Source organism: Glycine max, chromosome 12 (assembly GCF_000004515.6).
Source record: "Glycine max cultivar Williams 82 chromosome 12, Glycine_max_v4.0, whole genome shotgun sequence".
NCBI classification, from domain to species: domain Eukaryota; kingdom Viridiplantae; phylum Streptophyta; class Magnoliopsida; order Fabales; family Fabaceae; genus Glycine; species Glycine max.
In genome coordinates this window covers 11,643,514-11,667,017 of record NC_038248.2, presented here as the reverse complement: position 1 = coordinate 11,667,017, position 23,504 = coordinate 11,643,514, and the positions used below count along the sequence as shown (strand labels likewise).

Sequence of the window (23,504 nt, the reverse complement as noted above, 5' to 3'; positions counted from 1 at the left end):
TATATATATATATATATATATATATATATATATATATATATATATATATATATATATATATATATATATATATATAATGTTGTAGTTTATGTAAAAGTACTCTTTTAAAAAAATCAGAAAAATCAGTTTAAATTATTTTGAACTAAAATAAATATAAATATTAAATTTAAAAAAATAGTATATTCATAAAAAAAAGTGATAAAAATAATAATGATGAGATCACGCATTCATTAAAAACGTAGTTTTTTTTAGTTATTATAAAAAATAATTAATTTTTATACACATTCAATCAATTTATCTTTTATTCACAATTTACTAGTACAAATTTTAAAATATAAATCACTTTGGATCTCTTTTTTATTAAAAGAAATTTATGTTTTTGTTAACATTAATTTAATATTAGTGATCTATACTTTTTTTCTTAATTGTTATGGTACTAAAAGAAATACTAACAAAAGAAACAAATGTCTTATTAGAAGTATTAAACTATATTAAAAATTGATATTTTTAGAAGTATGTAATAGTTGTAGAATATTATTAAAAATATTTGAAATTATTGTCATCGTCAAAAGAAAATTTTCAAAATCATTTTTTTATTTAACTTGAAATCAACTGTTACTAAGTAGTGATTAGATAAATTATAATTGATTGAGATGTTGTAATTGCATAATTATTAAAATTTTAATTAAAAATTTTGTAGTTTAAAATGTTAAAAGAATAAAAGGAAAATTAATAAAGAAATGAAGTTGAATATAAAATTTTTCTTAAACCTAAAAATTTCTAGACACGGTTCTTAATGTGGTTAGTCATATTTTTTTTTATAGATCAAGATTAGTCATAGATAAAATTAGTAGATAATTTACATCAATATTGTGATAACTATAAAATAAACCCAAGATATTTTGTTCAAAAATATATTTTATAAATTTAAATAACAAAATATCAATAATTGTGAATTATAAATTACTCCATAAAATAAATATGAAGATATCTCTAATATATATATATATATATATAAAAGAATATTTTATTCTTTTATTTTAATTGTTTTATTCTTCTCTGTTAAAATCAAAATCATGCATAATAATTGCTGAATTGACTTTAAAAATAAATTAATCAAAATATTTGTGATTTGTATGATTTTTAGGATTTGAATATTCAACATAATAATACAATATATTTTGATTCAAACTAAATTATACTAGTAATTTTTATCAGTCAATTTTTAAGATTAAAACATTCAAAACTAAAACTACAAGTATATATCCTGATTCATATTAATGAATAATATTAATATATATATATATATATATATATATATATATATATATATAATTAACAAAATTATGATCCGAAAGATTTCTTTGATTTGAACATTTCAAACAAATAATAATAATGCAATAGAATTTATGTTGGTTATTTATATTTATTATCATTACTTTATACAGTATTTTATTATTTAATAATTAATAATTTATAATATTTATGTATTATAATGATATTCATGATAATAAATTATTATATTATATTAAATAGTATTATTAATTATTACTGTGATAAATAGTAACGGATAAATATAAATTATCTACTAATACTAGTACCTTAAATTTTACACATTATCTCTTGTACGGATTATTAAATAACACTATTATCCTAAATATAAATTATTTCACAATATTTTTGTTGACAATCAATTATTATATTTCTCATCTTAAATACTTTAAACAAATTTTTATTATTATTGATTTAGGATTATAATACTTTTTAAATAAAATATAATTAATCAATCATTACATATATAGTCATAAAATTTTTTATCAAAAACTTTACATTATTATTTAATAAAAATCATATATATGATAACTATTACATATATTAGTCGTAAATTTATTTAAAATTTTCACAACTTTAATTTAAGTATTCTAATTAATATACTACTATTTAAAAATTAAATAAACATTGATTTGAATTAATTTACAAATTATTAGTTATATTATTAATACTTAAATCAAATAAAAAATAAATTAAACTACATCATACGTATCATATATCCAAATGTTTTTATTAATTTTTTATCACTACTTCTAATAAATTGATCATATTGCTTATAATATTTTTGTATATATATAACTTTAACATATTTGATTAATTTAATTTAAGAATCAAATCAAATTTTTTAAAAGAAAATCAAAATAGAACATGCAAGACATCCCCAACATTAAGAGGATCTATCTAAGATAACACACCATTAATACTATTATAGATTAGAAGACGCGAATTTGATATTAGTACAAAGCACATGACGCTAAGCTAGTTTTAATCTAAATCAATATAATTTGAATGAAAAGGATTTGATCAAATAAAATTTAAGAACGAAAAAAGTATCTTAATTATTTCTATTTTAGAAACTTTAATTTTTAGACCATTTTACTTAACAAAATATAAAATAATAAACTATTTGAAAATAATTAGTTAATGTAATCTTGGGACGTAAATCCTTACTACAGTTTTGTCATTTACTCCATAAAATAATAAATTATTTTGTTCAACCAACTATGGTCGCGATTGTACAAAAATCTTGGTGTTGCATACAAAATCTACCAATGCATACAAAATCTTTTACATCTTTCTCACTCTTTAGAGAAATGAGAGTAAGACTATTGGTTGAGATGAAATGTGAAAAAAGTGATAGCTATGTCAGTGATGAAGCTAAAGAGATAGGGATAATTGTTACTCTCATTGCTCATGTACATAAATTAGTTATAATTTTTATAAAAAAAATTGATGCAGTTTATATTTTTTGGTACTTGGTAGATAAAAATAGTTTATACATATATACAATTTGTGAATATGATGCAAATAATGATGCTGACTATTGACATTCTGTTTGTAGTCAATAATACTTGTTATAACTAGCCGTGTTCAGTACATGTGAAAATTTTCAGTTTAGGGGATAAATTCATGAACCTTTTGTATTTATTTATTTTCTTTTTTTGCCAAAAGTGGTGCAACACCAAATTGTGTTTAGGTTAAGAATACATGTTTAACTATGGGATTAATTAACATTTAGACCATCAAATAACATATTAAATCGGCTATGCGACTTTGCTTTATTTTTTGGGATTAGTTTTTAGTTGTGTTCTTTCCTGATTTTTCTGCTTTTGTTTGTAAAACAACAGAATTGATGAAATGTGCATGCTAAAATGTGCATATTGAGGCATGTATTTGTAAAAAATGTTCTAGATTAGCTTCAATTGTGCATACTCAAATGTGAATATTAGTTTCAATTGTACATAAGGGATGGTGCGTTCCACTTTCATTAAGGACAAAATTATAATTGAGTGAGATATTGAAATTGCATGATCATTAAACTTTAATTAATAATTATTTAGTTTAAAAAGTTAAAAGAATAAAATGAAAATTAATAAAGAAAAGAACTTGAATATAAAATTTGTCTTAGGCCTAAAAAACTTTAAACACCACTTGAATGTGGTTATTTAAATTTTTTGATAAATAAAGATTAGTCATAGATAAAGTTAGTAGATACTTCACGTCAATATCATGATAATTAAAAAAATAAACTCAAGATATGTGTTCAAAAATATATTTTATGAATTTAAAGAACAAAATATTAATAATTATAAATTATTCCATAAAAGGTAAAATTATATTTTTGGTCCCTCTAGTTGTCTCCAATTTTCATTTTAGTCTCCCTTTAAATTTATTCACGAATTTAGTCCTTCAATTATGTTCAATCCCGTAAATATGGTTTCCATGCCCAAATTTGGATGTTGACTATTACAAAAAAAACATTGATTACCACATGTCACGTTCTGATTGGACGATGAAACGGTATGCCATTTTAACCAAGCGTGGTTAATTTTTTTTATCCCAACCCTAAATTGGTCTTCTGAAGCTCCCTAATGTTATAGAATCATGAAATCCCTAACCATTTTGAGCAGAATCCTTAACCATTTCGACTTCTTCTTGTTCCTGTCGTTTTGGTTGTATTTTGGCGAAATCCATAACCTGTAAGCTTCTTGCTTCTTCGTATCGCTGCAACTGAAACCAATGCAAGGTTATCATCCTGTTTGGCAGTTGAAGGTCGTGGTCGCAAATTTTCGTTGTCGCCTAAGGCACGTCGTTGTCGGCATCGTTCCCATGGAAAGGAGTTCCTCGTCGTACAACTCGGAGCCCCAAAGTCGCGTGATGCATTTGTGTAATGTAAAGGCTTCACTGGTGACATCGTGGACTAAGGATAATCCAGGGAGGCATTTTTATGATTGTGGTCTATACAAGATAAGGAATAATGTATATCGTTGGTTATGTTATGGTTTTTCTGTTGATTTTTGGGTTTATTTTGGCCATGTAGGTTACATGTAGAAAATGGTGTAACTTTTTTGAGTAGTACGATCCACTTGTGAACAATTGTAAGAAGAGGATCATTGTAGCATTGATGAAGAAGATTGATGAATTGAAGGTCAAGGAAAAGGGTTTGCAAAGCAAGATCAATGATATAAAGATGAAGGGAAAAATTTTAGGGATTGGATTGGTTTTTTCTTGGATCATTGTTTGCTTGTTGGTGTTTTTATTATGTAGTAGGGGAATATGATTTAATGGTGGTAATTTTCTTGTTGGTATTTTGATTATGTAATGGTTTAAGATGAAAGTAATGGTGATAAGTTGGTTTTTTTTAGTCTGCACATTGTAATTGTCGAATGGTTATGTTAATGAAAGAAGAGTTTATTGGTCTTCAACTTTGGTATTCATTTGGTATTTAGCTTTGATTGGTTTACATTTTGTAGCTGATGTTGTAATTAAAATTAGTGAATGGACCTATATTGATCTCATGGTTCAAATATGTTTCGACAAAAATAGGACAAATTGTGTATCGATAGTGGTTTGTTTAGCCTCATTAACAACAAAACAATAAGTTGAACATAGCAATAAAACAAAGCCACAAAATATATTAGATAAAGAGTAAGTTGAACATAACAACAAAACAGTAACTCTAACCAACAACAAAACATAATTACATAAGAGTGCATTACATAGCCTCTTTAAAGAGTAAGTTAAACATAACAATAAAAATTAATTAGATAAAGAGTGCATTACATAGCCTCATTCAACAGTAACTTGAACCAACAAAAAAATAGAGCCACAAAATATGTAACTTTCACATCCTAAAAACTTAAACAGATAATCCGATTGGGCCTAAGTCCTCCATGTCAACTCCATTAACTGATTCTTGATTCTTGTGTTAGAATGGTATTGTCACCTCCTTGAATTCTTGCAGATGTGGTCCCACTTGTACATGAAACATTTTTTTGTTTCTTTGTTACAACATTGGTGGCAAAGGTTGATTGTCTCTTCAAATTCTACTAAAATTGAAAGCAAAAATTAGATAAATGATTAAGCTCATTTGACACACCTTACATAAATGTTAAAAGTAATATTTACTTTATTCCCCCTTTTTGGAATGTTCCTATCAACAGTTGTCTTGCCTTTACATGTCCTTTTGTTGTGATCAAGTTTCCCACATTTTTTACAAACAATTGATTTTGACTGTCTTGGTAGCTTGAAGTTGTTCTTAAGCTCATCATTTCCCTTGTTTCTTGCTTTCTTTGGTCTTTTAGGTGTACTCCTCATCACTGGTGGAAGCATGACTAGTCTTTGTAAAGGAGGCCATAAGTTTGGTCTATTACATGGAAAGATAATAAATGAATATGTTGACAAGACAATAGATTTCCTGTCAAATGTAATCAAAAGATATTCAATTCAAAACAGTTACCAAAAACACTCCAAAAACAATATAAGAATAATAGAAAACAAGACCTATAATAAGAAATAACATTGAGTTTAGGTTCGACACCATTGATCCATATGCATGCTATTGAATAAGTGCATAGAATTCCAGTTAACTCTCACTTTCTACAAGAACATGTATGTTCTTTTAGATTAACCACAAACTTTTCTATGCCCTTTGACACCTCAAACAAAGACAAATTAGCATTATCATACCAATATGGTTGCCATGCTCCACAAGTTTTCTTGTTTTTTCAATGATTTGCTGAATTTTGGGACAAACCGTACCCTGATACCTCATCATGATAGTCCTTAACTTGACAATTATGAAGCTTATGTAAAATCGAATTTCCTCTAACAGAGTGATTATTGGCTTGTCTCTATACTCCATTATTACATTGTTGAATGCCTCACACATGTTGTTGACTTGCAAATCACATTTGGCGTTTAGTTTAAAAGCATATCTTGTCCAAGCACCAAGGTTTAACTTTTCCAGATCCTTCCAAGCTTCTGCATTATAAGTCTTAATTTGATCTATAGCCTTCTCCCAATCAGGGATAGTAGTTGCTCAAGCTTCCATTCATACCAACTCTTTCATATGTGCTCTCGGGTACTTCTTTTTCCAATTACCATACAAATGTTTAACACACAGTTTGTGTTCTACGTTATGTCCAAGCTCCTTGATTACCTCAACCAACCCTTACAAATATCAATGAATAAATTAAATAATAGTAGAAATAAAATGCCCAACATCATTCTTGAATAACAGTATCAATTTTAATTTTACCTTTTGTTGGTAAAAAATGAATGCCCAACATCCTTCCTGAATACCTTCTAAGTCAGCTATCAAAAGATCAACAAACCAGTTCCAAGGCGAATAATTTTCAGATTCCACGACAGCATAAGCAATAGGAAACATTTGATTGTTTCCATCTTTAGCTAGTGCGGACAACAATTGACCACCATATTCTCCTTTTAGAAAGCAACCATCAAATCCTATCAAAGGCTTGAAGTGGTTACAAATGCACTCTTACAAGCCTCCAGGCATATTCTCCTTTTCTAGTAACTCAGCAGCATAACTTCTCAAGTGCTTATACTGATCTCTAATTGCACCTTCAATTTTTTTCATTGCCCTAACCTTTGCTCTGTATGTCTAATTCATGGTCAACCTGATTCCCCATTTTTCTACACCATAAGCAATTAAGGCTTCTAGCTTCATGTCAGGAGTGTGCATTAATAAAGACATCAACCTTTTTGTCACCTAATCAGGTGTAGCCAGGCTATTTCTGGCAGTTCTAAAGCAAAAATGTTGATCGTTGAATGTCACCACCTGCCAATATGTTGTTTGAATGGACTTGCTGACTCGTAAGTAGAACAGACAACCCATTTTTTTTACAGATTGCAATGACTCTCTTGTTATCTTTTTTTTAACCTTCAAATTCTTCTAAGACATTATACCAAAGGTTTTGATAGTCTCTAGAATTTTTTTCTTATTACTGAATTGCAACCCTACCTCAAACTCTACATCATCATTTTCAGGCACCTTAAACTGAGGAAATCTGACTTTTGAATCACCTTCATCATCACTTCCATTTGCATTATATAACTCATCAAAATCTCCATCTTCATCACCAAAATAAGAATTTGTTGAGTTTGCTTCATTAGTCTCAAATATGGGTTGACTAGTCTGTGTAAATGTCTCATGGTCCAAGGATTCTGCCTAATTTCAGTTTTCTTCAAAGTCACTATCTGAAACTTCACTATAATCACTGTTATCATCATCATCTTCCTCAGCCTCAACATCACCATCCACCATATCCTCAACCATAACCTCCATCTCACCTTCAACACCAGCCTCATGTTGGACTTGCACTTGAACCTCCATCAAATCTTGTTCATCAACCTGAATCTTCGCCTCTATGTCACCTTGAACACCAGCCTCCCTTTCAACTTGCACCTGAACCTCCACCAAACCTTGTTTATCTACCTGAACCTCAACCAAAGCCTATCCATCAACTTGCCCCTTAGCCTCAACTTCACCCTCCACCATAGCTTTAACCTCAGCCTCCACTCCATCAATAACAACAACCTCGTCATCTTCAACATCATTCAAATTTTTTGAGGATGTATCAATCACCCCCTGGTCCACATAGACTTCAACTACATCGAAGCCAAAAACATCTTTAGCCAATTGCAAAATATCAAAGTCAAAATTAAGTGGCTTCAACCCTCTGCTCGGTGATTTTCTAGGGTCCCTATACAATAAGCACTTGAATGATTTGTACTTAAGAGAGTTAATCAGCTTCTTGAAGTCAATATAAGACATAGTATACAATCCTAGCCCCATTCTTCTTCGATCTGACCATTGGTATACAAAGTGAATTTTTAACCTCTTTGTTTGTTTTTCGGTTGACTTGAAAAAAATGACAGTAATAAGAGAACATAATTCTTATATACAGTAAAACCCACTAAATATGTGAATTCAATAAATAAAAAACATGAATGAAAAGGAAGCCCAAAACATGAATAAAAATGACATCAACCAAACAACCCCACAAGAAAATAAAAACAAAAGCCAAAATCGCAAGGAAGACATAAAGGAGCACAAGAAAACAAAAGGTAGCACACACCCCGTGGAACCTAACACCTGAATAAAAAATAAACACTAGAAAACACAACGTGGACCACATCAACAAAAAAATCCCACAAAGGGACCACAACCATCTGCCATGATAATATAAAGAAAACTTCAATAAAATAACCTAACTAACCAACAAAAATATTGGCGTTCCATCTCCTTATGACTATCGTGATCCTCACGTGCACAAAGTAACAAACCTTCCACACCTCCCCTCGTTCATAAACCAAGTGACGATGACTTCCATTAAAACGGAAGCCTAAATTCTCGAGGAAGACCACCATCAACAATGACCACCAACACCTCACGCGACTCACACTCTAGGGATTCACTTCGGGTTCACACTTCGAATTTGGGATTTCAGGCTTCGAGTTACCAAGAACAAAGATAAGCTTAAGAAGTAGGGACTTTTAATTTGTCTCGGGTAATTACTAGTAAGGGTTGAGATAATTACCACACTCAGTTAAAATGGTGCACCTTTTTATCATTCAATCAAAATGTGACACGTGACAGCCAATGTTTCTTTGTAACAATCAATGTCCAAATATGGGCTTGGGGACCACATTTACAGGATTGAACATAATTGGGGACTAAATTCGTGAATAAATTTAAAGGGGGACCAAAATCGAAATTGGAGACAACTACGAGGACCAAAAATACAATTTTTCCTTCACAAAATAATAAATGAGAATACTTCAATCTTAATTTATATAATTTGAATTAAAAGAATCTTGAACAAATAACATTTAAGAATGAAAAAGTATCTTAATTATTGTTATTTGAGAAACTTAAATTTTTAGACCATTATAATTAACAAAATATAAAATAATAAAGTATTTGAAAAATAATTAGTTAATGTAATCTTGAGGAGTAAATCCCCTCTGTCCTACAATTTTGGTCATTCACTGCATAAATAATAAATTATTTTTCTCAATCAACCACTGTTGTAATTGTACAAAATATTTGTTATGTACAAAACTTTGGTGATGCATACAAAATTAACCACAACCATCGTTCCTTACCGATGATTGTGGTATATTTTGCTGATTTTGGTTTATATATTTTATATATAAATGGGGCATGCCAATTATTATGTTATTAACTTTATATCATAATTATGTCCTTAGAATAGGCGATTTATTGATGGCAAATCAAGTGAGAATTTGATTGTGAGATTCGTTGAACAATGAAACATTATCCTAAAAGCATGTGTAGTCAAGTGTTATTGTTGACTAGGGAGACAATAATGCATTGAGGCTATTGTATTAGTAGATGGATGACCATGTCTTACAAGTCATGAATATGAGATATCAAGTCGACACACAAGTATAAACATTAGGAGTAATATTTATACTAGATAAACTCACTATGAGAAGGCTTCATAATAGTCACGTAAGTTTCATAAGTGCTTATCATGATAACCATAAGGTGATAGTAGTGCTTCGACTTAAAGTCACTACAATTCTTATATGTAGGAGTTGTAGGCTTTAATACTATCAAACATCATTTGTAATAGGGTAATCATAAAGGTAGTATTTGGGCCTACAATGAATCATGTTGAAGGATGTGAGTGATGTAGATAGGATTTGTCCCTCTTACATAGCAGAAGTTACATATGTGGGCCTCTCGATAAAGTGGAATGCCCTATATGTATCTCCATGTGGAAATGAGTCAATATGATATATTGAACCCGTTTGTGTTTATGCGTCCATTCAGGTATCGAGAATCGATGATCGAACTTAACGAAGATGACACTCTTATGCCTCGTGTTCGATCAAGACAATTGGATAAAATGACGAAGACTACATGGTGGAAATGATTGCGGTAAAGTTGAAATCAAATTATCAATTTTTCTCATGGTCTGAATGACAATGATGCATTGTTAGATAACCAATCATTGTCTATAATATTGAATTTCTATTGTGCCCCCAATAATTTTGGGAGTATTGATATTGTTAGTTTTCTAACCAATCAAATTACATGTCATTTTCTCATTAATTTTTTTTCTTCAAATTAGTCCTTGATTCTTTTAAAATTGTAACTTTTTTAAATTAAAAAATATGATTAAAAATAACTTTGGAAGTCTGAATCCTACAATCTTTTAAAAAAAATGTTTAAAGCAACTAAAAAGATTTTAGGTTCAGATTTCTAAAGTTATCTTTAATCATATTTTCTATTTTGAAAAGGTTACAATTTTAAAAGATAATAATCAAGGAATAATTCAAAAAAAACAAAAACAAAATAATAAAAAGATGACATGTGATTTGATTGATTAAAAAATTAATAATATCAAAACCTCTAAAATTACTAGAAGTACCATAGAACCTCCCAATATTATAAGATAATATTATTGTCAATAAGGGTCTATAGAATCACATACATAGAATAATTAATTAAAGTAGATGAATAAATTAAATATGATTTAATTTAGTTGATAGTTAATTAATAAAATAAGATTTAATTAATTAACAATATATTTAATTAAATAAAACACAATCTAATACACATCTTATAAGATAATCATTTATAGATTTAAATAGAGTAATTGAAAATAATATAGAAATCTGTAAAATAAGAAATGAGGATATTTTAATCTAAATCTATATAATTTGAATGATTTTTTAAAAAAATATGAAAAAGTATCTTAATTACTGTGTTAGTTTACCGGCTTCAATATTTGATGTAACATTGCAGAATAAATTTCCACCGTCCTGGAATTTTGGTCATTCACTCCATAATTAAATATTCAATTTGTTTGGCACAAAGTTGAATTAAATAGGGAGAAGCTATAACTTTCTTGCTTATAATGAAGACGCATATACATAAGATATGTGATGGAGCGGAATCAATCAGCAGCGTGTGTGTGTACATATGAAGCTAATAGCTGTGATCTTAACAATAACAAGCTAGGTTCTTACTCCCATGATGATTATGCGAGACTTACTTTTTTGACACCGAGTAAGGTACGTGTTCACTATTCAGTGAATCATGCATGTAGATGACAAATACATTACCTTGTTACTTTATCGGTGTTAATTGCCTATTTATTGTAATAACCATTTAGTTTTGGGGTATTTTCCATGATCAGATGGGCTCAAGTTGGCTTGAAGCGGGGATCTTGTAGGTTCCGTGTTTATTCATATTCTCAAAATGCTATTAATTAATATTAGATTTAAATATATTTTTTAATTTAGAGTTTTTTTTTAAATTATTTTTGTTTTATTTTTAATCCTTAAACTAAAAATATATGATTTCCAAAAACTAAAAACATAAAAGTAATTTTACAAGACAAAAAAAATACTAAATTTATAAAAACTAAAAATATATTTAAATCTAAAAACTGTTAACAAAATATTATTGTTCTCGTTAAAAGATATATGATACCCATAAGAATGAAGGGTACTTTTTTTCTCTTTTTCTTTCTCTTGTTGAGAGCTTCCAAATCATGGAAAGAATAAATTTTGTAATGTTTTTCTTCCACCCACAATCATTTTTTCCTCTGTGCTTGGAAACAAACATTCCAATAGAGTTTAGGGTAAAAAAGAAACAACAAAAATATATTCTTAATCACTTTTTATGTATATAATTCAATTCCACCTTTTTCTCACAATTAATCATTGACTGATAAATTCTCATAAACAAACACTTAATACATTTAAGACATTGAATGCCTACAACTTATTCTTATATCAAAAATTAAAATACAATTTTAAAAGTGACATTTTTTTATTCTCTTAGTTAAATATTTCTATTTTTTCTTTTTTTTCTCATTTAGAAGTGTATTTTATAAACTAATCCAATAATACTGCAGAAAAATCTCTTTTAATTATCTCAAATTACTTTGCTTTAATGTTATTTGTATAATTGATTTTTAATTTTTTTTTATATTAAACAAGGTCTAAGAGATCCAAATAAAAGAACCACAAAGAAAAACAGGATAATGCTCAAACATCAAATAATCACTCTCCAACTCATATGCCAAGTTTGCCAAAGCATCAACCTAAGAATTCTCTTTTTGAAAGATATAATGATATGACAAACCCGAATTCACTCAAAGGAAACGGAAGACATCAACCCACAAATCTTAGAAATGATCCTCCAACTAGCAACACTAGACTCTCTTTTATATTTATCTTTAAACTGAATTTTAATATATATTTTTTGAATAAATATCAATAATTAAAATATCAATGGATGAAACAAAATAACATTCTTTTTCCTCTTACACCAAAAGGTTGTTCTTCTTTCCTCCTTCCCTAACTTTATCACCACTACCTCTTCCTCACCATCCTCATCCATACTCAAATTACCATTGTTACTAGCATTGCCCTTGTCCATCTCAATACTGGCATCTTCAACCACTAAAGGTTCTACTAGGTTCTATGAGTTATCATTAATTAGAGTTAAACTCTAAATCTAAAATTTGCTATCACCTTTAGCTTCATCATCATTTCTTACACTAAGTTTGAAATTACAATGGAGATTGACATTAATCCTAAACATATTTTAGATTCTAAATTCAATGATCACTAGTAGAATTTCTTTGCCGTGAAATCAAATTATTATTATTGTTGTAACCTGCATTGCTCTTCTTTAAGTGTATTTGTCCTCTCAATCTTTCTATTTTCTAATGATTGTTTATCTTTTAAGCTCAATTGCCAATGATTCATTTTTTTCTTTCATTGATTTTATTTTTATAATTGTTTTTTTTTTTAAAGTTGAGTGCGCATTTGGAAGAAAAAACATAGATTATTTGTCCAGAAAAAAAGAAGCAATAATGCAATAGCAGTTAATCAATTGTTATTATTTCTTCATTCTTCAATCTTTTTTCTTATTATCATATAACTATTAGGGACATTTAGAATTAAATGATGCAAAATAGGAGAAAGTATTAAATAATTTCAAGACCATCATCCGTCCATAGTTTTGATTGAATTTTAATGTGACACTAAAGTTTTAAAATGTAGTCGTAGATATGATTTGTGGCTATCTTTGGTGTTACAAGTAAATGTCACTGCAGTACGATTAGGGTTACTCCAAAAATCTTGACATTAAGGTCAAAGTCTTAAATAATTTCTTAAAATCTAACATAGTTATTTTTTTACAAAAATATCACAAATCATTACTTTTTTTAGGCGAGAAAATTATCAAAATAGATTTTACTTTTTTTAATAAAAAAAATTTCATTCATATTTAAGAAATCAAGTTATCTATCAATTGGATTCAACCTTATTGATTCTTAGAAATACTTTTTAACTATTTTTAAAATTTGAACTTTTATTAACTAATTGAGCTTAAAAAATTATCAGGAGTTAGGTAATAAGTACGGAAGCACGTGAAATAATTTAACTTTTTTTTAATCCTAAAACGAAATTTCTCTTTGAATTTTTAATGCAATTGGATTTCCTCATAACACAAGCTTAACTGCATATCACACGCATTTATTTGATCAGTAATCGAAATTTTAGTCACAGGTCTCATTTATGCAAACAAGTTATATTTTAAAATTTTAAAACAAATTAAATATTATTAATCAATCATAAGTATTTTCAATTATTTCTTTTTAAATAATAATTATAAAAGTTAACAAAAAATATCATACACATTAATATGTAATCGGATGACATTTTACACTATTATTAGTATATTAGTAGATTCTAATTAATTTTACACATGGCATATGCTTTCTGTTTTCTCACCGAAGATTGGTAAAGATTGGGATTCCTCAAAACGACAACGTTTGAGGCGTGGTGTTGATGAGAAATAGCCGTTAAGAAAACACACACACACACACCAATCTGTTCGCTTCATACTACAGTTCAAAAAAATTGGACCGTTAGGGAAGTAACCGTTGCACTGGACACCCAAAACATTACACACACTATCCCTCCCTCTCTTGTTTCCTTTCCCAGTAGCACACCAAACAAACTCGCTCTCTCCCTCTCTTATTAATCACTCATCAATTTCCCAAACGGAAAAACCCTAATAATCGGAAATCAAAATGGCCGTGACGGAGGAAACCGGCGGCGCCACCGTGATCGACGAGACCTACGAGTTCTCCGCGCCGCGATTCTTCGATTTCGTCAAAGGAGAGTCTGATGAGGAATCGCGTAAGGCTGAGCTCTGGTTCGACTCCGCTCTCTCCTACGCTCCTTCGCGTATGTTCTTCTTCTCTCTGATTCTTTCTCACTTTACAATCTACATTAATCCCTTACTTTACGTTCTAAGTGATGATGATAATAATTATAATCATTATAAGGTTAGGAATTAGAATTGAGAGAAGTTAGGGTTCCATTCTTTTGTCTGGAAGTTTTGATTCCTAGGCGATTAAATTGATCGGAAATTTTGGAAGACTGGAATTTCAGTTGAAGTGGAGGAAATTAGGTTTTCTTATTGGTTTGATAGTTTTATTTTTTATATATGTGGAATCGCATTTTTATCAAACAGGAGAAACAAATTGTTGTGTTAAATGACAGACATAGTTGATGATATTATGATGTGAATTCTTCTTTCGTTCACTATTTCAGTTTGTCCTATACTGTATTATGAGGTTGCTTTGTTTTCAATTGCTTCTCGGATTTTAGTTGCGCGTGGTTCTATGCTATTGGCTTAAGCTGAAGCTTTTCGTTCTCAGCTTTGTTTCGAACTCTGTAATTTGTCTGATAGGAAATTGATATTCAATTCAACTCCTTCACCCCAACACAGTTCAATTAAGTGTCTGGACTCTTGGGGTTATATATGTATGTTGTGAATGGTGAATGGCTCTTAGCCTACATGTTGTCTCAGAAGGTGGTCAAGTCTGTTATTTGTTTAATAGGAAATTGAAATTCAACTCTTCCACTCCAAAATAATTCAATTAAGAGTCTGAGGGTTATATGTGTTGTGAATGGGGAATGGGGAATAGCTCTCAGCCTAAACTTTAGTCATTTTTCTTCTATATGTTGTCTCAGAAAGTGGAGTAAGTCTTGAGCCTGACACACTTTTAATTGGTTTGCATTTTTTTGTATGAAAGAATTACTTAGTTGAGCTTTTTTGGGTTTTGATATTGTTGTTGCAGCATTCATGCCTAAAATCAAGACCGGTAGATCTATTACTGTGGATACCTTGTGTGATTTTAGTGAAGCTGACAAAATGCAGAAGGTAGTTACTTCAATTTTGATGATATAGATATATACTTTAATTTTGACTCCTTTAACTGATAATCTACTGTTTTAATAGATGTTTGCTAGTGTTGATAACAATGTTCTGGAAACCAATGTACAACAACAGAGCATGACTACCAAAACAGAGGAAGATGAAGCTGACAAAGTGCAGAAGGTACTGTTGCTTCAATTTTGATGATATAAGACATGCACATAGATTTGGTTCCTTTGACTGATTATATTTTATTTTTAATAGACGTCAGCAAATGTTCTGGAAACCAATATAAAACCACAGAGTGTGACTACTGTAAAGGAAGATGATGCACCTTGCCCTGATAAAGAAAGAAGTGAGAATGATTATAAAGAAGATAGTGCATGCTTAAATGTTTCATCTGGAGGAGCATTCGTTGAAGTAGCAAAAGATGCTTGCACACCAAAACCAGCATTACTGAAAAAAGTTGCCACATCCACTAATTCCAAGAAGACACATAATAAGAATGATTATAAAGAAGATAGTGCATGCTTAAAGCTTTCATCTGGAGGAGCATCCGTTGAAGTAGCAAAAGATGCTTGCACACCAAAACCAGCATTACCGAAAAAAGTTGCATCAACTAATTCCAAGAAGACCCATAATAAGAAGATGGCCACGAATACAAAAACTCAGTTAAAGTCAGCAACAGTGAAGAGCGTTGCAGGGACTCCTCACTTGGTCCAAGAGAATCAAGCCATTAAGAGGCAAAAATTGGATGAAGGAAAATCTAGACAGGTAACTTTTATCTTCACAGTTTAAAGTTATTTTTGGGGTCTTACTTGAAATATATTCTTATTTATATTTTTTTAACTTTCCAGATTATGAATGTCAAACATCAGACATTGCCTCATAATAAGTCAAAATTGGGTTTAACCGTGTCTACTAGCACTAGTAAATCTCACAAAGAGGACAGAAAGGTTTGTTTTGTGCCCTTAATTTTCATATATTAAATATAATCCTTTCTGCATCAAATTTTTAGCTGTTTATTTTATTTTTTACTTAGTTTATTGAATTGTGTATTGAAAGGTTTATGTTCGTGAAACACCAGCAACACCAGCCTCTGTACCATTTGTATCAATGGCAGAAATGATGAAAAAATTTCAATCTAGTACCAGAGACCTGTCATTGCCCATCGTTGTTTCTCATGTAATATACGGATCCAACTTTTTTATCCCCATTTCATCTTTTTATTGCACCATGTTTGAATATTTCTTACTAAATATTCTTTATGTCTTTGATCCAGACAAAACCAAAACTTACATTGACTAGGCCTAAGGAGCCTGAATTTGAGACATCTCAGCGGATTCGCCCAGCTAGGGTGAAGAGTAGTGCTGAGCTTGAGGAAGAAATGATGGCTAAAATCCCAAAATTCAAGGCTCGACCATTGAATAAGAAGGTATTATTTCATTCTTCTTTTCTCCTACCTGATTTTTGTTCTATTTGTTCTAGATTTATGTGTGTGTTTTTTTTTTCTTTTCTCCTACCTAATTGTTGTTCTATTTTAGATTTTGCAAACTGCAACTTTGCCTCCCGTTCCAAGAAGTACACCACAGCTACCAGAATTTAAGGTAAACCATAACCAAAGAATAGAAGATTGAATTGCAAATTATAATATATACGCAGTTATACACTACAAGTGCCAAATGTAAATTTTGAATTATTGACATTTTTCATTTTCTTCAGGAATTTCATCTGGAAACTTTGGCTAGGGCCCATCAGAATGCAGATACAGCTTCAATAGCTTCAACAGAGGTGTCTCATAAGGTATCTTTTAGAAACAACTGATTCCAACTATACATTATTCCCTTCGATCAATAGTCTCTCATTTTTTTTAAAAAAAAAAACAGGAGAGTTCATGGAAGCCTTATCTTACAGAACCAAAAACACCTTTGCTCCAAACTTCACTAAGAGCCCGCCCACCCAAAGTGAAAAGCTCATTAGAATTAGAGCAAGAGGAGCTTGAAAAGGCCCCTAAATTCAAGGCAAGACCTCTAAATAAGAAGGTAATAGTGCCAACTGAGATGTCGTCTACCCAATTTTAAGAATTTTATTCTTTCATTTAAATAACTGAATTTTGTTCTTTCAGATCTTTGAAAGTAAAGGGGATATTGGAGTATTTTGCCATACCAAGAAACATGTTACCGAACCTCAAGAATTTCACTTTGCCACAGATGAAAGGATTCCGCCACCTGCTGCCATGGCTGATTTATTTGGCAAGGTAAGGTAGTCTAGAATGAAGTATCTGCTCATAAAGAAAATTCAGTAATCTAGAATATAAAAAGATTCTAAATTCTGTTATCATTTTTTTCCCGGTGAAATGTAATCATTATTTATTCTGGTTGCAGCTTTCTATGAAATCTGAACCTGCACGTAATCACAACCCAATCCCAAGAAACACGACTCCAAATCCGTTTCATCTCCACACAGAGGTTCGTTACTTTCCCTTAGTTGAAGACTGGAAGAGGCTAATGCAACACAGTGTTTTAGTCTAGTTCTTGTAACGCCATGTCATTCTTAACCATGACAGGAAAGAGGTGCTGAGAAAGAGAAGAAGCTGGTCATGGACCTTATGCAGAAACAGTGGGAAGAGGAAAACGCAAGGATTCCCAAGGCTAATCCATACCCTTACACCACTGATTACCCTGTGGTACTGAATTTTGTCAATAAATTGGTGCTTCTTTCATCTCTATTTGCAAACTGAAAAAATTATTAAATTCACTAATATCATACGCAGATCCCACCAAAACCAGAACCAAAGCAATGCACAAGACCAGAGCCATTCCAATTGGAGAGCCTGGTGAGACACGAGGAAGAAATACAAAAGGAACACGAAGAAAGACACAGAACAGAAAGAGAAGAGGCTCAGATGAGAGCGTTTAAGGCACAACCAATCTTAAAAGAGTGAGCAACAATCAAGACTTTTTTTAACGTGCAATGTTAAACAAAACCTACAACTGAACTAATTTTTTTCCATGGATGTTACTAAATATGCAGGGACCCAATCCCCCTTCCAGAGAAGGTGCGCAAACCCCTCACACAAGTTCAGGAATTTAGTTTACATGTGAATCATCGGGCTGTGGATAGAGCACAATTTGATGAAAGGGTAACCAAAAAATTCCATATCCTATTTATTGCTACTCTGGAAAAGAAAATTCAGAAAAGTATTTTTTTTTACAGTACTCAAATAGCTTATTCTTTACAGATTAAGGAAAAAGAAATGATGTACAAACGATACAGAGAAGAGAGTGAAGCAGCAAGAATGGTATCATACCCAAGTTACTTTACTTACTGTCTGCTATTTTGACCACTAAATTTGGTTGCATATCGGACAATGATTCATATATTGTAACCATGAAATGCAGATAGAAGAAGAGAAAGCGTTGAAACAGATGAGAAGGACAATGGTTCCGCATGCTAGGCCAGTTCCTAATTTTGATAATCCATTTTGTCCCCAAAAGTATGTGTTTAATAAACCGAACTAAACTTTCCATTTTTTTACATTGTAGAATTTTTGAATGCTTATTAATCTTCACAAATGTTGCTTTAGGTCTTCAAAGGACATAACGAAACCCAAGTCACCAAATTTGCGTGTACTCCATAGAAAGGAAAGACGGAAGGTATTCAATGGAACTGTGTTCTCGAGTCCAGCTGCTAACATGAGATGACTCAATTTTTCAGTTCCAAGACATGAGATGACTCAATTTTTCAGTTCCAACTTGTGATTAGTGTTCAAGAACTCTTGAATCCTTGACATCTAGGTGTTTGTTGTGTAATAAACTTATATAGCTCGGTACCCAATCTTAATTCTTTGATGTATATTTTTCAAAAACAAGTTAGAATGATGGAGATTAATAGTGCTAATTAAATTATGAATTCCTCTGAAAATGTCTATGGAGAAATCCACTTTTTCTCTTTCATTTTTTTTTCATTCCAATAGTGTTATTCTCTTCCATATTTTTAAGTCATAAATGATGAAATTATTTTTATACGCATATCTTTAAAAAAAACACTCATTTTCATCAACGGGTACTCATTTTCATTCAGAAACCCACTCATCATGTTAACGTTGTTAGATCTCTTATACGCCTTGTTAACTAAACGCATGTACCGATGTTGAGTTGGAATTTTTTTATCCTCGCGGTAGGGTATGAAAATAAGTAAAAAAAAAAAAAGTTGATATGAAAATAATTATTTGTTTAAAGACTTATATAGCTCTGTTATAATAATTATTTTGTCATAATTTACTATTTTTATTTTAATAAAAAAAATTAAAAAGTTGTTTAGAATTCTTTTTTATTTTTTGCATTTGTTGCCCTTGTTGTAATAAAAAAAGTTCCTTAGAAATTTTATTGTTTTTTGCATGCTAAGAATCTCTTAAAGCTGATATGGGTAATGGTTGTTGACATTAATTAGTGTCATATTAAAAAAAATGTCATATCAATAATAATTTATGCGACTATTACATCATTTAATAATTTCATATAAAATATAATTCAATTGTTGAATTATATTTTTATATAATCAAAATTATCTTATATAAAATTTTATTAAAATTGAACATAAATATATATGAAATAAAATCCATTTAATCATGTGTGAAACTTTATACTTACACCAAATTTCATCTATTAAAATGAATTGATCTGATGTTGTCAATTATTTGACTAAAAATAATCAAAATTGAAGTGAGTCATGTTACTCTTTCAATATCTTCATTGACCACTTTGAACACCCCAAATCCATACTCGAGACCAATCATCTCGACACCATCCATGCTACTGGCTAAATTGGAAGAAATTATCTATGAGAGAAGAATATGGAGGAATGAGATTTTGGCACCTTCAAGCTTAAATCTAGCCATGCTAGGGAAGCATGGTTGGAGATTGTAAACCAACCATGGTAATATAGTTTCTAAAGTGCTCAAAGCTAAATTGTCCATCTTTGGATTTTTTGGATGCTCATCTTGGGCATAATTCAAGTTTTATTTGGCGTAGTATCCATGCATGCTTCCCGAGTAGTGGTGAAGGAAGTCTTGAAATGGAGGATAGGCAATGGAAATTTTATAAAAGTCTGGTCCAACCTTGGTTAAATTCAGCTGAAAACTATTACATCTCATCTCCTACAATTGTTGGCCATGAAAGTTTACTAGTGAGAGCACTTACTGATCAACAAACAAACACATGAAAAAAAGTTCTTGATGCTACTATGTTCACAAATGAAGATGTCTTAAAAATTACGATGTTGCCTCTTTTCAACACCATGGCTGATGATAAGCTGGTCTGGAAATTATCTCTAAACGGTATGCATAGTGTTAAAAGTTCCTATCATAACTTTATGGATACTGTTTTAGATAACAATCATTTGAAAGTTCCTATCATAACATTATGGATACTGTTTTAGATAACAATCATTTGAAAGTTCCTAGTAGTTGGGTGTCTTTGTGGAAGCTTCAAATCCAGCCTAAGATCAAGCATTTTGTGTGGAGTTTGCTGCGTGGAGGCAGAAGCTGGCTCAAAAAAGGAGTACAATGTCCAGTTCAATGTGCTTTCTGCTCAAACAACACCAAATCTGAAGGAAATATTGTTGCAGCTGCAGCATTCAAGCTTTGATTTTCGATCTCCGTGCTTCCCAAAATTATGATCACACTGGTCTGGACTCTGGAACAACCATTGGCAGAAACCACCATCTTCAATGTTAAAGTGCAACTTGGACGCGGCCATTTTTTCAAATAACAATTATTTCGGTATTAGCTTCTATACTCGCAATGAAAATGGCGACTTCATAAGAGTCAAAACCAGCAACTTCAATGGCGTCCCCAGACCTCATGAAGCAGAAGCGTGGGCTTTATACCATGCAATTCAATGGACACCACAGCTTGCTTATCAAAATATTATTCTTGAGAGTGATTGTAAAACAATTGTGTACAACATAACAAGACGGATCCATAAGTGTATTAAATGAGGAATTTGAAAAAAAAATTTGCACGATTATTTAAATATCTTATTTTTAATAAATAATAAGTTTATCAAAAATATTTATTATTAATTTTATTGTAAAATTAGATATATGATCTACTAGTTTTAATTTTGTTATATATACATAAGGATCCCATGGTGGATTGGGGGCAAGGGCCCTTACATCTGTCACTCAGCATAATAAATGTCATGTATGATATTTTTTTATTTGGTTTAAATATGTTTTTAATTTTTATATTTTTTTAATAAATTTTTGTTTTGAGTTGAGTCCTTAATAAAATAATATTTTTATTTTTTATTCTTGATATTTTATTTTAATTATTGATAAATTAAAAAATTTTGTGTTTTCTTTTTAATAAATCAACAAATGTTGTTTTAGTATGTATTAATAACAAATGAGAAATATTTATCATGAAACAAATACAAAATTTACTAACTTATTATGGGTTAAAAATAAGTTTTAAGGATCAAAAATAAAATTATTATTTTATTAGAGACTCATCATAAATAAAAATTTATAAGAAATAAATATAAAATTAATATTTATTAGGAATAAAAATATAATTAAACCTTTTGATTTTCATGATATTATGGTTAAGAGCATTCATTCTTCTAAGTTATACCAACTGTAGAGTGAGTTTTGTGAGAAGATAAGTAAATAATGTTGTCCATTCTGTATCTAAGGCATCATGTTTAATGCTTCTAGCCATTCCTTTGATATTCTCACTTGTAGATAAGTAAATAATGTTGTCCATTCTGTATCTAAGGCATCATTGTTTAATGCTTCTAGCCATTCCTTTGATATTCTCACTTGTTTTCCGTCTTTGATTTGGAATGAAAAATCTTAACTGTTGTTTCCTTAAAAATAAAAATAAAAACAGTTAAAAAGTTCTTGTGTGCGAAATGAGTTCAGCATTGATATATTAATAACGGTTGATAGCAAATAAATTTGAAGATCTAAATAAAATTTTGGAAGTTTCATAACTTCACGGTATTGTACATGGTACTTATGTGGCTAAATTACTCAAGTCCTCCATAAATTTATTTTAAGACAAAATTTAATTATTAAAAATTGTAAAAGATTTCCTTAAATATACTAGTCTTTATAGTACGTTTTGATTGTTTTTTTTTTTTTATTTTGAGACACAATTTCAAACAATTTATGTATTGATTCAAAACGTATAACTTATCTCATTAAATTTATTTATATAAAAATCATCAAACCAACTAATACTTAGACTAGTAAGTGTTATGAGCAATTCTTCCATTGATTTTGGGAAAAAAAAAAACAATTTTCTGGTTGCTCGTAAGCCATATTCTTCCATTGAATTTCATAATTTTTATGCAAATGAACATGACTTCAATTAATAAAAAAAATTTATATATATTTTTAATTTTTATAACTTTATTTTTTTAATTTTAATCCTTGTAACACTTATTCAATTTTAGTTCCTATAAATTTTTTATTTTATTTCTAATTCTTGTAAGTTTGTGATTTTTCAATTTTAGTCCCTATAAAATTTTAATTTTTCATTTGTAGTCCACATAAATTCACACTTCCATGAACTAAAACTGAACAAAATATTTTATAAGGACTAAAATTAAAAATACAAACTTATATGGACTTAAATTAGAAAAATAAACTTACAAGAACCAAAAATAAAAAAATGTTAACTTACCTAAACCAAAAACATATTTAAGAGAAAAAAAAGTTCAAAATCATTTTCCAAAAATAAAAAACGCCGATTGTTACTTGAGAGACTATTTTACAGCTTTTAATAAATAAAAAACCTAATTGCAACCTAAAATAAAAACTACGTGAGTAACTAAGCCACTTTTGATTATATCCACATGTAAGACCTCTGTGCTTGATAGTTTTTTTTTGTTTTTGTTTTTGTTTTTTCTATTTCAGT

The 23,504-nt window shown here is 29.9% G+C and overlaps 1 protein-coding gene across 1 annotated transcript; it reads left to right on the top strand.

Moving 5' to 3' along the window:
• The first annotated feature begins 14,292 nt into the window (after positions 1-14,292).
• On the top strand, positions 14,293-19,501 carry LOC100783702 (protein TPX2). Its single transcript, XM_006592381.3, has 18 exons — positions 14,293-14,601; positions 15,501-15,583; positions 15,662-15,760; positions 15,842-16,351; positions 16,435-16,533; positions 16,643-16,762; positions 16,860-17,012; positions 17,122-17,184; positions 17,300-17,380; positions 17,464-17,619; positions 17,703-17,834; positions 17,962-18,045; positions 18,144-18,263; positions 18,351-18,517; positions 18,611-18,719; positions 18,819-18,878; positions 18,979-19,073; positions 19,164-19,501. The coding sequence occupies exons 1-18, from the start codon at positions 14,445-14,447 to the stop codon at positions 19,279-19,281; spliced, it is 2,406 nt and encodes an 801-aa protein (XP_006592444.1). The 5' UTR covers positions 14,293-14,444; the 3' UTR covers positions 19,282-19,501.
• The last annotated feature ends 4,003 nt before the right edge of the window (positions 19,502-23,504 follow it).